The sequence below is a fragment of the Schistocerca cancellata genome, chromosome 8 (assembly GCF_023864275.1).
Source record: "Schistocerca cancellata isolate TAMUIC-IGC-003103 chromosome 8, iqSchCanc2.1, whole genome shotgun sequence".
NCBI lineage: Eukaryota > Metazoa > Arthropoda > Insecta > Orthoptera > Acrididae > Schistocerca > Schistocerca cancellata.
The window spans coordinates 584,603,816-584,618,407 of record NC_064633.1 but is presented as its reverse complement, the minus strand read 5'-3'; the positions used below and the strand labels follow the sequence as shown (position 1 = coordinate 584,618,407).

General features: G+C 41.9%; 1 protein-coding gene across 1 annotated transcript in view; it reads right to left on the bottom strand.

The window, feature by feature from the left end:
- Window positions 1-11,840, bottom strand: part of LOC126095695 (homeobox protein CDX-1-like) — a 58,048-nt gene extending 46,208 nt beyond the window's left edge. The window contains exons 1-2 of the mRNA XM_049910448.1: window positions 11,753-11,840; window positions 2,651-2,796 (exon numbers count right to left, since the gene is read on the bottom strand). Coding sequence (XP_049766405.1) covers window positions 2,651-2,796; window positions 11,753-11,840 — 234 coding nt within the window. The remainder of the gene's footprint in view (window positions 1-2,650; window positions 2,797-11,752) is intronic.
- Between the last annotated feature and the right edge of the window lie 2,752 nt (window positions 11,841-14,592).

Below are 14,592 nucleotides of genomic sequence, written 5' to 3'. Positions count from 1 at the left end.
CTTTCGATGACATTTTAGCGGATGACCCACGAGCAGCTGCTCGTGTTCTTTGTTTTATCAATTTGACACACCTCGCTAAGGACATTTGATGAAGTTTTTTAATCCTATGCCTGTCAGTCTGTCTTTTATTGTGTTTTTCCTTTTAGTTGTTGTTGTCAACTTGTGGCTCGCGGTGCATTTTTAGAGTAGTCAGGGCGCTAATGACCATTGAAGTTGTGCGCCCTAAAACCACAAAAAAAAAAAAAAAAAAACTACCCATGACAGCCGTTTACGCTGACCACCCAGCTACGGAGGCGGACTGCACGGCAGTAGGTCCACACGTAAATGAATACCACTATACGCAAAAATACCAGAGACTCGTAAATCTCCTACTCTTCAAAGAATGAAACTCTCGTTTTAAAACACCTTCAAAAGTCTGATTACCTTCCCAGATGAGTTAATGCATAAATATTTGACTTCAGGCATGGTGGCGAGAAATTATCCTTAAAATGAGTTGCGAGTCGCTAAGTGCTGTCATTATGAGACACTGGAGGAATATAGTCTGGGCAATTTGCGCTCCATTTTAAGCAAAATCTAATTTTTCACACAACTCAATATTCATAATGTCGTAGTTACTCAACTATTTGTTGTACAACGATATAATTTGGCAGGTACATTCAGCGGTGTGTATGTGGCTACGTTCAGCAAGTTGTGTTGCGAATACAGTCTGTAGTAAAGAAATAATAAATAAAAATGTCATGCCTGATGCGGCAGTTTTACTGCATGAGCAGTGAAAAATTTAAATTTTTGAAAATTAATTTTCCCTTCTCTTTGTGGGGATATCAGCGAGAAACAGGTTCGTAAGGGTTTGAAATTATGTGTAACAATTGTTGGAAGTCGTAAGTGCTCTCATTCCCGAACACTAGATGAATATTGTCCGGATAATCTGGGAGCCGCAACTTACGCTGCCTCAGGACATTTACACAGTTTCAACTTTCATGTTTGACGTATTGTCAGCTCTTGCTGAGTAGATTACGACAGCATTGTAAATTATTAAATTCGGGCAATAATTACTGGAAATACCGAAAATAACTTTTTTGTGCTCCTCTAAGACGCCAAACAGGCAACCTGCAAGTGGTGGTAGGTTCTAGGATAGCGGTCTAATAATACAGATGGGACGGTCCTTAACGCTCCTAAACTCAGATTCATTACAGTGAGTGACATCTCTAAAATGTTACCACTCTAATTAATATCTGAGACACCAAAAATGCCCGTAACTCTTCCACATCAATATTTTCCTAATCCTTACTCAAAACTATTTCTTGTTTGTTGATAACAGTTAGCAAATTTTATCGTGACAACACACAACGAAAATGTTTATACTGTACCAGGACTCTTATCCAGCGATTATAGTCCTTGTTATCCATTCACGAAAGGTGATAACTATGGTTTCGTTCACAAATAACAAACTTGAAATGGCATGTGGTAAATTTTTGAGTTGCATGAGGATCCGAACCCAGCACTTCGTCGGATTGCTAGCGAAGCACAATCAGATGTTAAGACATCGAATATTTTCAGCATAGTACTCGACATGTGATAATTACATGACTATTAGTGAACATCAGACTATTTAATTCAAATACCAAGCAAATATCAAGTGAGTTCAACAGGATACACACTAGTTAACCTAAATTATCTTATGGACAAACACACACACCCATGCCCCAGGGAACACTCGAACCTCCGCCGGGACCTGAAAATTATCGAGGAATAATAGTTTCAACAGAATGCTTAATTAATTGAAGAGTCGAATGACAGAAGGTTTTCAAATTAAAAGAAATTTTTAAAAAGTAGCGTGAAGTGGCATCTACACACAGCGATGTACACCAACAGGGGTAGTTGTTAGGCGTAATTTACCCGCTGCTTACAGAAAAAAGACGTACTAAAAGTTCCTGCTATTTGGGGGCTCTCTTTGGTCAGTTCATTATTTAGCTTTAAAGAAATGTCCTGATTCCTTTTTCCAGTCTCGTACATATATCTGGATGTAACAGATGGTAGGGATCTGAAATGGAACGGTGAGATAGGTTCAGTCGCGCATAAGGCGTGTGTCAGACTTCTGTTGATTAGCAGGATACTAAGAATATGCAATGATTTTATAAAGGAGTGTCTCCTTACACAGCGGTAGCACCACCTACCCAAGAATACTGCGCAAGAGTGTGAGACTTGTACCGAATAACAGTAACAGGGGATATTGACTGCGTGCCAAAAAGGGCAGCACGAATGTCGCAAGTTGGTCACGAAGACGCTGAAGAACTAAACTTGCAACAATTGAAGATGAAGCAAACTGTCCCGTGAAATGCTTCTTACAAAAGGCATATTGGGGTGAAGTACAACCTCGAGACTAACTACAGCTCTCACAGAGGGCGTGGGCAATCACTCTTCCCGTGTTCTACACGTAAATGGAACGGGAAAGAATTTTAACACGCGGTACAGTGGAGAAGTACATTCTGCCACGTTCTCCACGGTTGTTTGCAGAGTGCAGACGTAGGGCGGAGAGATAGGTCGCTAGGATACACTTCAGGGCACCTGTGAATAGTAAATTGCGCATCGAGGGTAAGGGCGGGGCCGGGTAAAAACTGCAGAGTGAGAGCAAAGCCCAGACTGTACACACCTGCCTCTCGGAGAGCCCCAGGTTGGCCGCCAGCTCGGCCTTGCGGCGGATGGTGATGTAGCGGCTGTAGTGGAACTCCTTCTCCAGCTCCAGGCGCTGGTGGTCGCTGTACACCACCCGGTACTTGTCCTTGGTCCGCGTCTTGCCTGCGGGACAGAGAGCGCGCCGTTAACACAGCCAAGGCAACGGTTCTGAGCAACCGTCACTCGCCCACGAAATAACTTTACACTTAAAACACTTCGTGCAGCCTTCCAGAAAGGAAAAGGAGACTAGCACAAATACAACTGCATAGAACCCAGTGGTGTTAAATGTTATCAATCGTAGCACATTGGCATAGCCCTCTTGTGTTATTTATATCACACAAGCAGCATACAGTGGCACTAACTAGTCAAATATTCTTACGCAGTCCTAGACCGGACGACATACTTTTGTAGCAAAACATGTAGCCATCAGAAGCGGGACATGATATGTCGAAACAGGTCATGGCAAAAAAGCAGAGTTTTTTTTTTATTATTATTATTATTATTTGTGGCTGGTTGCGTCCTCCGCCAACAGTCCTTAACTCAATGACAACCACAGAGTTCAACAAGATCCAACACCGATAAAAAACTATATATTTCATTAACTTATCAACTGAGACAAGTTGTAGGGCCAGTATTGGCTTGCATGTATCTATATGTCAACTGTATCTCCACAGAAATTGCACCGTGAGTAACATATCCCTTCCAGAGATACGAATTTTCAGTTTTGCGAGCAGAAATTTCTGAAATATTGCCACGGCATTTCATACATGAATACTGACAAATTAGCAATGACTTGACGCTAGCTTGGAGCATGTACATGGAGTGCGTGGGGACAATAAGTGTTTGGACACACGCGTATTTCTTGACATGCGTCTGCGGGCGTCGTGTGTACGTGTCTGCTTACACAATTCCCCCAACGAGCCATCATCTTGCTCTGTTAAATGGCTGTAAGCTGAAGTAGCGTCACTCGAAGTAGATATCCGTACGGCTAAGTAAGTAAGTGTGTGTCAGTCCCCTTCCTGTCCTGCTTTCAAGATGGACTCTTCCGTATCGATCACACGACAACGGGCACACCCCATCAGATGTGACGTGCCGCAAGGTTCTATTTTGGGTCTTCTTTTGTTTCTAATACATAAATGATCTTCTACTTGCCGTTTCGGAACATGGAAACTTAGTCCTTTTGGCTCGTGATACATCTATAACAACAGAAAGTAGTACTAATCCCCTTACTGAAAAGGAAGCAAACTAAGTACTTGAAAACGTCAACGGATGGTTCGAGGCAAATGAATAATCGTCGAATTTTGACAAGAGCTGGCGCCTACACCTCACTACTTCTCATCGAACTTTACAAGCTATCAAAATAGCTTCCTGAAACAATGAAATTCAAGAAGTTCAAAGTATGAAGACTTTGGGTCTACAGGTAGGTCACATCCTTAATTAGAAAACCCACAGCCTAGAACTAATGAAGCATCTTAGTTCAGCTACATTTGCCGCAAGACTGATTACTGCTGCAGTTAATGATAAAACTATACTGCACGTATCCATCCACTAATGAGTTGTGGAACCATTTTTCGAAGAAACTCAACTTACAGGGGTAGTATGGTAACATTAGAATGCATCAGACAGTTAAAAGAATTAAAGTGGGATTAATTCTAGAACATCCTACAGAGAAATCATACAGAAGGTTGTATTTTGACGCCTTCTTCACAATATATATACCTTTTTCAAAAAATAGTAGAAGACAAGGGACTAAAACCTCTAAAAACACTGCCAGGGTTTAGCACGAGTACAGATAGGACTCAAATACATGCGTACACATGTGTGAAACAAGTAGGAGGAGTATGTCAGGTCTCTTGGGGCTTTGTGGGTGGTGTAGAGGAGTTTAAGAATGGTTTATAGTACAATACTTTCCTTTGGACAACTCGTTCTACTCTATTGAAGAATATATTCGTAGAAACTCTTAATATTAGATCTTTTTCGTTATTTTATAATTAGCATTAACACAACGGCCTGTCCACTCCAGTTCCAGTCGACACCCTAGTCTAAAATGGGATATATGCAGTTCCACAGCCCGGTGAGACAATCGACCTAGTGAAAGAAAACCATTAATAATTGGCAACCAATTCTGTACAATCGCAATAAAGTCATGAGATGTTCAATTGACTCTTTTATTAGAACATGTTACGCCTTTCGGGATTACACCCATCTTCAGACATCACAAACTTCAACTCCTTCCTAACCAACCAGGCGTACAGCCTTGGCAACTCAAAGAAGGTGTCCAATAACAAATGACTATAACTGCGACACAAGCAGTCCTGGGGCAGAGCGTATACGCAGCAAATGACCATACCGGCAAAAAGACGACTAGTAGAAACCCTTAGATAACACGGGAGATATTGAATGTAATTTACGAAAGACGAAATTTTAAAAATGCTGTAAATAAAGCAGGCGAAAGGGAATACAAACATCTAAAAGAGGAGATTGACAGGAAGTGCAGAATGGCTAAGCAGGAATGACTAGAGGAGAAATGTTAGGATTTAGAAGCATGTATAACTATGGGAAAGATAGATACTGCCTACAGGAAAAATAAAGAGGCCTTTGGAGAAAAGAGAAACAGCCGTATGAACATCAAGAGCTCAGATGGGAAACCAGTCCCAAGCAAGGAATGGATACCTGTAAGGTGGAAGGAGTATATAGAAGATATATACAATGGAGGTGCACTTGAAAGCAATATTATAGAAGTGGAAGAGCACGAAGATGAAGAAGAGATGGGAGATACGACACTGCGAGAAGAATTTGACAGAGCAGTGACGGAAGTCGAAACGAGGCCCCGAGACTAGACGACATCCTGTCAGAGCCAGCCATGACATAACTCTTCCATCTGGTGTGCAAGATGTATGAGACAGGTAATATACCCTCAGATTTCGAGAAGAATATATAATTCCAATTCCAAAGACATTAGGAGCTGACAGGTGTGGACACAACTGAACTATCAATTTAATAAGTCATGGTTGCAAAAACTAACACGAATTATTTATGTAAGAATGGAAAAACTGGTAGAAGCCGACCTGGGTGATGTCAGTCAGGATTCCGGAGAAATGCAGGAACACGCGAAGCAATACTGACCCTACGACTTGTCTTCGGAGACAAGTAAAGCAAAAGCAAACCTACGTTTATAACATTTGTAGACTTAGTATTCAATCTGTTCATTAAGCAAGCAGTAAAGTAAACCAAAGAAAATTTTTTAATACGAATTAAAGTTCAAGGAAAAGAAATCAAAACTTTGAGGTTTACCGATGACATTGTAATTCTGTCAGAGATACCAAGGAACTTGGAAGAGCAGCTGAACAGAATGGACAATGTCGTGAAAGGAAGGTGTACGATGAACATTAACAGAAGCAAAACAAGGATAATGGAATGCAGCAGAGTTAAATCAGTTGATACTGAGGGAATTAGATTAGGAAATGAGACTTTGAAAGTAGTAGACGATTTTTGCTATTTGGGCAGCGAAATAAATGATGGCCGAAGTAGAGAGGATATAAAATGTAGACTGGCAATGGCAAGAAAAGCGTTTCTGAAGCAGAAGAATCTGTTAACATTGAATACAGATTTAAATGTTAAGATAACTTTTCTGAAAGTATTTGTATGTGTGAATGTATGTGGATGGAATGTAGCCATGTGTCGAAATGAAACATAGACGATAAACAGTTTTGACTAGAAGAGAATAGAAGCTTTTGAAACGTGGTGCTACTGAAGAATGCTCAAGATTAGATGAGCAGATCAGTTAACTAATGAGGAGGCACTGAATAGAATTAGAGCAGAATGAAATTTATTGAACACCATGACTAAAAGAAGACATTTACTGAAAGGACACATTCTGAGCCATCAAGCTACTACCAGTTTAGACTACCAGTTTAGACTGGTAGTAGCTTGGTGGCCCAGAATGTGTCCTTTCAACAGATGTCTTCTTTTAGTCATGTTGTTCAATAAATTTGGAGGGAATTGTTGAGGGTAAAATTCGTAGAGGGATACCAAGAGATCAATACAGTAAATATATTAAGAAGGATGCAGTTTGCAGTAGTTATTCGGAGGCGAAGACAGTTGCACAGGATAGAGTAGCATGGAGAACAGCATCAGATGAGTCTTCGGACTACACTACCGAAACGAAGGAATACAATATAACTTGAAAATTAGTTAATTTTTCTCTATCAGCTCAGGATAGCTGGACAAATGCCAGGTGTCAGCAACTAATATGTACCAAGGTATTAAATCTGCTGTACGGGGTGCAGACATTGAGGCTATGGCCAAAAAACAACCCACGCGGATCAGATCGAACGACCTGTGGTGGTTCGAGGTACGTGGGAGAATAGCGGAGGAGAAACAGATGGCGTATCATTAAAAAAAAAATTAGTTCTGAGCACTATGGGACTTAACATCTATGGTCATCAGTCCCCTAGAACTTAGAACTACTTAAACCTAACTAACCTAAGGACATCACACAACTCCCAGTCATCACGAGGCAGAGAAAATCCCTGACCCCGCCGGGAATCGAACCCGGGAACCCGGCCGCGGGAAGCGAGAACGCTACCGCACTACCACGAGCTGAGGACGGCATATCATCGATGGCTAATAACGCAATCCATGTCTCGCTGTATAGAGGGCAAAGAGCAAAGACTCCCAAGACGCAATAAGCAAAGCCAAGAACGAGGCATGGCAGAGTGCTGCAGCAGACATTGAGATGAGAATGGGAAATCACAGCGCAAACAACGCGTAGAATGCCCTCGAGACATGATGCAATTTCGAAACAAATAGCAGAGTCGGTACTCTTCGCAATCTCATGGAGAAACAAACGACTAGAGGTACAGTTACTCATTTATTCGTAGCAGATCTGCAAAAAACTTGTGATAACCGGTCCACAGAACAGGTTGTGCACCATCATGATAATTGCGGTAGTATCGCATACATTTGTTAAAGAAAGTTACACAGCAGCTCTGTACATGCTGTACTAGTAAGGTTGAAGAACATTATTTAAATAATGACAAATGTAATGTTGTGGCTCAAACCATTTTAACCGTTATCCGTGAAGGTGGTCCATGACTGAAACCGGTCGATATTTGGGTTCAAAATAAAAATAAAATAAAATAAAAGCGGCTGATGGTCAACATTAATGTTGGAAAGGACTAAGGCAAGGATAAATTTAGACAAATTGCCTATGAAGCGCAGCGATCTGATGCTATATACAGGGTGTTACAAAAAGGTACGGCCAAACTTTCAGGAAACATTCCTCACACACAAATAAAGAAAATATGTTATGTGGGCATGTGTCCGGAAACGCTTACTTTCCATCTTAGAGCTCATTTTATTACTTCTCTTCAAATCACATCAATCATAGAATGGAAACACACAGCAACAGAACGCACCAGTGTGACTTCAAACACTTTGTTACAGGAAATGTTCAAAATGTCCTCCGTTAGCGAGGATACATGCATCCACCCTCCGTCGCATGGAATCCCTGATGCGCTGATGCAGCCCTGGAGAATGGCGTATTGTATCACAGCCGTCCACAATACGAGCACGAAGAGTCTCTACATTTGGTATCGGGGTTGCGTAGACAAGAACTTTCAAATGCCCCCATAAATGAGTCAGGAGGGTTGATTGAGGTCAGGAGAGCGTGGAGGCCATGGAATTGGTCCGCCTCTACCAATCCATCGGTCACCGAATCTGTTGTCGAGAAGCGTACGAACACTTCGACTGAAATGTGCAGGAGCTCCATCGCGCATGAACCACATGTTGTGTCGTACTTGTAAATGCACATATTCTAACGGTATCCCGTATGATATCATGATAACGTGCTCCATTGAGCGTAGGTGGAAGAAACTAAAATGAGCTCTAACATGGAAATTAAGCGATTCCGGACACATGTGCACATAACATCTTTTCTTTATTTGTGTGTGAGGAATATTTCCTGAAAGTTTGGCCGTACCTTTTTGTAACACCCTGTATAGATTAAAATCGACAGTCGAGATCGCAATAATGTTATAAACTTAGACAACATTGTCTATGGAGTACAGGGACCTGACGGTATATTTAGGTTAAAATGAACTGTCGCAATAGTATTATTGCGATCTCGACTGTTGATTTTAACCTAAGACAAGAATGCTCTGTAGCGCCTGCCTTGTTCAGCAACTCGTTCGAGGTAGACCTTAAGAGAGGGAGAAATAGGTGCTGCGGAATGGGGGCGACGACAGAAGGTACAACTTTGCGCAACCTCTCTTCGCTGACGATCGGGTTGCTGTAGTCGCAGATAGGGATGTCGCAAGGTACAAGCTGCGAAAGATGTGCGCTTTACCAACTCGCTCCTGATGTCAACTACGGGCATCTTACGACGAAATTCTTTAATGGATAAGGGCTTTTTATTTTTTTACACAGTTGATGTGATCCTACGTTGCCACGCCGCAGGTGCACAATCGTATTCTTACCAGAAACAAAACGAACACGCACTAATCTAAATGCAGTGATTCTCCTTCCTAATGCCCAATTCGTCAATAGTAGACCATTTTCGCTAGCAAGAAGAAGAATCAGGAAATTGTAGACGTAGAATGCTGAATTCCGTTTCTCGGGTAAATATTTTGTGATTTTTGTGAAACAAACAAAGTCTGAATAAATCGATTTTGATAAAGTTCGTTAACCGCTGGTTGCAGTTTCTTCTTTCATGTTCATTTATAGCGATAATGTCTTCCGATGAGCCTTTCTATAGTACAGAGGCGTTTAAATAAATGTCTCCCTTAACTCTTACCCTACAAATTTCGTTAATTAGGTTAACGTTCAATATTGAAACCAAATACGAACCCGATCACAGATAAACCGTCCACCAAGAACCGCAAGAATGCGTACGCAAATTTCAATTTATTATTTATCGCTGAAAGATCAAACTTACTGCAATAAACTTATAGCATTGACAGGTAGTTTCTATAAACCCTTACCCAGGTTAAATGCTCTTCAACTTTGCCGTTCAACTTTGAATCGCTAGGCCCAAAATTAGCATAAACCGAATCCGAAACTTTTCAATAACTCTCATTGTTGCCCATGAAATAATGAATGAGTGTTGAATTAGACTTCCTGATATTTCACTGGGTCCACAACGCGATTTAACTCTGACGTGATAATTAATCATCAAAGTTGATTCAGTATTCGCTATGAGACGTACTGCTATTTCTGTACATCACATGCGATGCGTAAAAACATTTAACGTCAGCGTCATTCATTTAAATCATTCCTAGACTTCATCCGAACTGTAAGAAATTCCATCGAAGTTGGTTAATAAATCGACTTTCGAATATCAGTCGTAAAATATTATATAGCTCCGCATGAGACTATCATTCGCTTCTGAGCTTTCTCGGTAGTGCTTCATATTTTATTAATTAAATTTTTTAAGTAAAAAACTTTTAATGCCCAGATTGCAATTTTCCTATTACAATGAACCCTTTCAGGGCCTCTGGCAACAACTGTGTACATTAATTTCACTGTGTATTAGCTGGAACAGAAATATTTTTCGCCAATGGGAACCTGGGGAACACATTTGTGAATGTTCAGTCCTTTCACCATGTGCCAGTGCTGCCAACTGTACAGTTGTATACTGTGATTGTTATTTTGCACGGCCATTTTATTTATAGCAGCAGAGAATATTTCATCATTGGCTATTTTAGTCCATAAATTGAGGCCATGTGTAGAAAGTATATTTTGAAATAGGTACATATTTTTGTATAAATCACATAAAGAAAAATTTTCCTTCCTCTAGAAAAGGTTAAAGTATGAAACCTAATTTTCGTTGCTATCTTCAACCATCGTCAGATCTGTGAATAGATGGAGGAAAAGTAACCTAATAAAATTTCGTACACTCAAGTAAGATATACAAACACTATAAATGCTGACCAAAAAATGTGAGGGGAGCCAGTTCTAGTAGTAAATGTCAATATTTGACAAATCCATTTAACATTGTAGTATAAAATATGTTGATGCTTATAAAATAATGTAAAAAAGCAGTGAACATGCATAGGATAACATAATTAGCTGTAGTCATGCAATGACATGCGTTCGTAAACACAAAGACAGTACGTTGTTTAAAGACATCACCGTGAGGAAGCCAGGTTGTAGACCTGCCGAAAGAATTTTAGACCAGAAATCTCAAAGAGCTATGTCCACATCCAAGTGAATTTTGAATTTATAGAGGTGGCGAGTCAATACAGAATCCCTGCTTTGTAATTTTAACTTGGTGCCATTATAATCTTTAAAGTTTTAACATTCACTTGGATGTAGGCATAAACCTTTAAAGATTTCTGGTCTAAAACTTTTCCGACAGATGTATAACATGGCTTCCTCAGGGTGATGTTTTTAAACTACGTACTGGCATTGTCTGGATATTAACAATAGGCTTTAATTACAGGAAGACATTTCTGAGAATGTACGTTTGGAGCACAGCATTGCGTGGTAGTGCAATATGAACTGTGGGAAAACGGAACAGAAGAGAATCGGAGCATTTCAGATCTGGTGCTGCAGACGAATGTTGAAAATTAGATGGAGTGATAAGCTACGGAATGAGGTTCTCCGCAGAATCGGAGAAGAAAGGAATGCGTTACAAAAATGAGAAGTAGGAGGGACAGGATGTGAGGACATCTGTTAAGACATCAAGAATGACTTCCATGGTACTAGAGGGAACTGTACACGGCAAAAACTGTAGAGAAAGAGATTGGAATACGTGCAGCAAATAATTGACGACGTAGGTTGCTAGTGGTACTCCGAGATTTCCCCGGTGCATGTTTCACTATTATTTTTCCTTCCTTCTGTTTCTTTTACGACTATCGAATACCAGTTCGCATCAGTCCTGTAATACTCCGCATAATGCTTTTTTTCATCTTGTCGTACACGGTTTCAAGCTCTTAATCATCTGCTAGGGACTTCTTTCCACATCCCACAGATTCTCTCCGAGGGTTTCACGGAATGCGACTAACGTGATTTAACGTAAGGACATAATGAGGAGAGGTAGGTATCGTTCGCCAGACGAGACGGGAACACGGCGTGCGTGCTGCCTCCCGCGGCTCTTCTGGGAAGAGCAGAAGAAAGCCGGCCGCCCCTACCTGCTGCTGGGCCGCCGCCGCCGCCGCCGCCATGCCTGCGATGCGATGCGAGGCCGCTCAATTGAAACGTCCGGCCGGGCCCGGCAGCTCCAATAAAAGCGGACGCCGCCCGCCGCCACAGGCGAGCCGCGGCCGGCACAAAAAAACGGGAGAGAGCCGCAGACGGAGCCTGCAGCCTGCAGCCTGCCCCGGTCGCTGGGCCGGGCCGCGGGCCGCCCTTTTACGATCCCCCGCTCTGCTCTGCTCCACTCACGATAGCACGGGCCGCAGCTGTAATGGCCAATTAGCCCGCATCCAGCGTCCAGCCCGCGCCGGCCACTACTAAAAAATAATTGGCCTTTCTTCTCCGGATCTACGTGAACGACGCACATGAGCTTAAAACCCGCGAAGATCCCGACACTGCCGGCCGCGGTGGTCTAGCGGTTCTGCCGCTGCAGTCCGGAACCGAGGGACTGCTAAGGTCGCAGGTTCGAATCCTGCCTCGGGCATGGGTGTGTGCGATCTCCTTAGGATAGTTAGGTTTAAGTAGTTCCAAGTTCTAGGGGACTTATGACCTAAGATGTTGAGTCCCATAGTGCTCAGAGCCATTTGAACCATTTTTGATCCCGACACATAGTCCCCGCCCACCCCACTTAAGCTCCACCCCTGATCAGCAAGATGCTCCGCCCAACCGGAGCAAAATGATACACATCGTCGTAGATATGTTAGTCCTAGAACGAGAACTAGAAAATGAACAATTTCCAACGTATAAAGCAAAGACTTTAAGTTTCAGGTATTAATGTAAACGTTTACAAGAACGACTACGATTATAACTGTATGTTACTGATGAAGTAGAAGTGTCTATAACTTAAAATGGATTTCCGGTACCTAATGGTATTTACAACAAGCGGAACAAATAATCACGAATGATTTAAAATAATAAATGAAAGCGAAGTACAAACATGCTGTCTGTTAATTATAATGTGAGCCAATTATCATCAAATTAATCGCTTAATATAACGTGATCTTTCCGGAAAACTACACTTCGCAAATAATGTGGTTGGAAATGTTACGTATGTCGGTAATAAAAGCTTACGATGCCGCAGATGGCAACAGAGTTTATTTCTTTTATTCATCCAAAAAAATCTTTCCAGATTATAAGACACAGAACAAACACAAACCAAAACAGCACAGTAAAAATACTGTGTTATGTCAGTAGAGACATAAATGTAAGCTTTATCCACCAAACAGCTTGCACTATTTGCATTAGCTTCACTATCTTGTTTCTAGTCCCTGTTTATAAAATGTAGCTTGACTCATTAGACCTAAAGAAATGAAGAATATAAAAATCATACTGATAACAAAAACGTTATGAAGACAGTCGTTTTTTCCATACGCAAATGCAGGTACTGTTCCCGGTCTTCCGTTGTGAGGGAACTATAGGGGGTGGGGTGAGGTTCCGTTTGTGAGCGAGGTATCGGGGTGGGCTGAGGACCCGTCGTGGGCGAGCTGAGTGCGGGGTGAGTGTCGCAGGGAGGTAGAGTGGCGGGGATCCTCGCTGGGATCTTAGCAGGTTTTAACGTTTGCTGAACGACGCACAACGTCGCCTCCTGCCAGTGTCATCAATCGTGGACTGTCTTCTCAAGTCTCCGACTGCTAATTCAGTACATACTGAGAATCAATGAGAGCGACAATTAGAACATCAGCAGCTACGTTTGCGGCTGAACCCTGCAAACCACTGATCTGCATCGCAGAGGGTGCTTCATCTACATCTACATGGATACTCTGCAAATCACATTTAAGTGCCTGGCAGAGGGTTCATCGAACCACCTTCACAATTCTCTATTATTCCATTCTTGTATAGCGTGCGGAAAAATGAACACCTATATCTTTCCGTGTAAGCTCTGTTTTCCTTTATTTTATCGTGGTGATCGTTCCGCCCTATGTAGGTCGGTTTCAACAAAATATTTTCGCATTCGGAGGAGAAAGTTGGTGATTGGAATTTCGTGAGAAGATTCCGTCGCAACAAAAACCGCCTTTCTTTGAATGATTTCCAGCCCAAATCCTGTATCATTTCTGTGACACACTCTCCCATATTTCGTGACAATACACAACGTGCTGCCTTTCTTTGAACTTTTTCGATGTACTCCGTCAGTCCTAAAAGAGGACGGACAAGCGTAGTGTAGCCAGTCTCCTTAGTAGGTCTGTTACATTTTCCAAGTGTCCTGCCAATAAAACGCAGCCTTTTGTTAGCCTTCCCCATAACGTTTTCTATGTGTTCTTTCCAATTTAAGTTGTTCTTAATTGTAATACCTAGGTCGTGAGGTAGCGTTCTCGCTTCCCATGCCCGGGTTCCCGGGTTCGATCCCCGGCGGGGTCAGGGATTTTCTCTGCCTCGTGATGACTGGGTGTTGTGTGCTGTCCTTAGGTTAGTTAGGTTTAAGTAGTTCTAAGTTCTACGGGACTGATGACCATAAACGTTAAGTCCCGTAGTGCTCAGAGCCATTTGAACCATATTGTAATACCTAGGTATTTAGTTGAATTTGCGGCTTTTGGATTAGACTGATTTATCGTGTAACCGAAGTTCAACGAGTTCCCTTTAGCACTCATGTGGATGACCTCACACTTTTCGTTATTCAGGGTCAACTGCCACTTTTCGCACCATTCAGATATTTTTCCTAAATCGTTTTGCAGTTCGTTTTGATCTTCTAATGACTTAATTAGTCGATAAACGACAGCGTCATGTACAAACAACCGAAGACGGCTGCTCAGATTGTCTCCCAAATCGTTTATACAGATAAGGAAC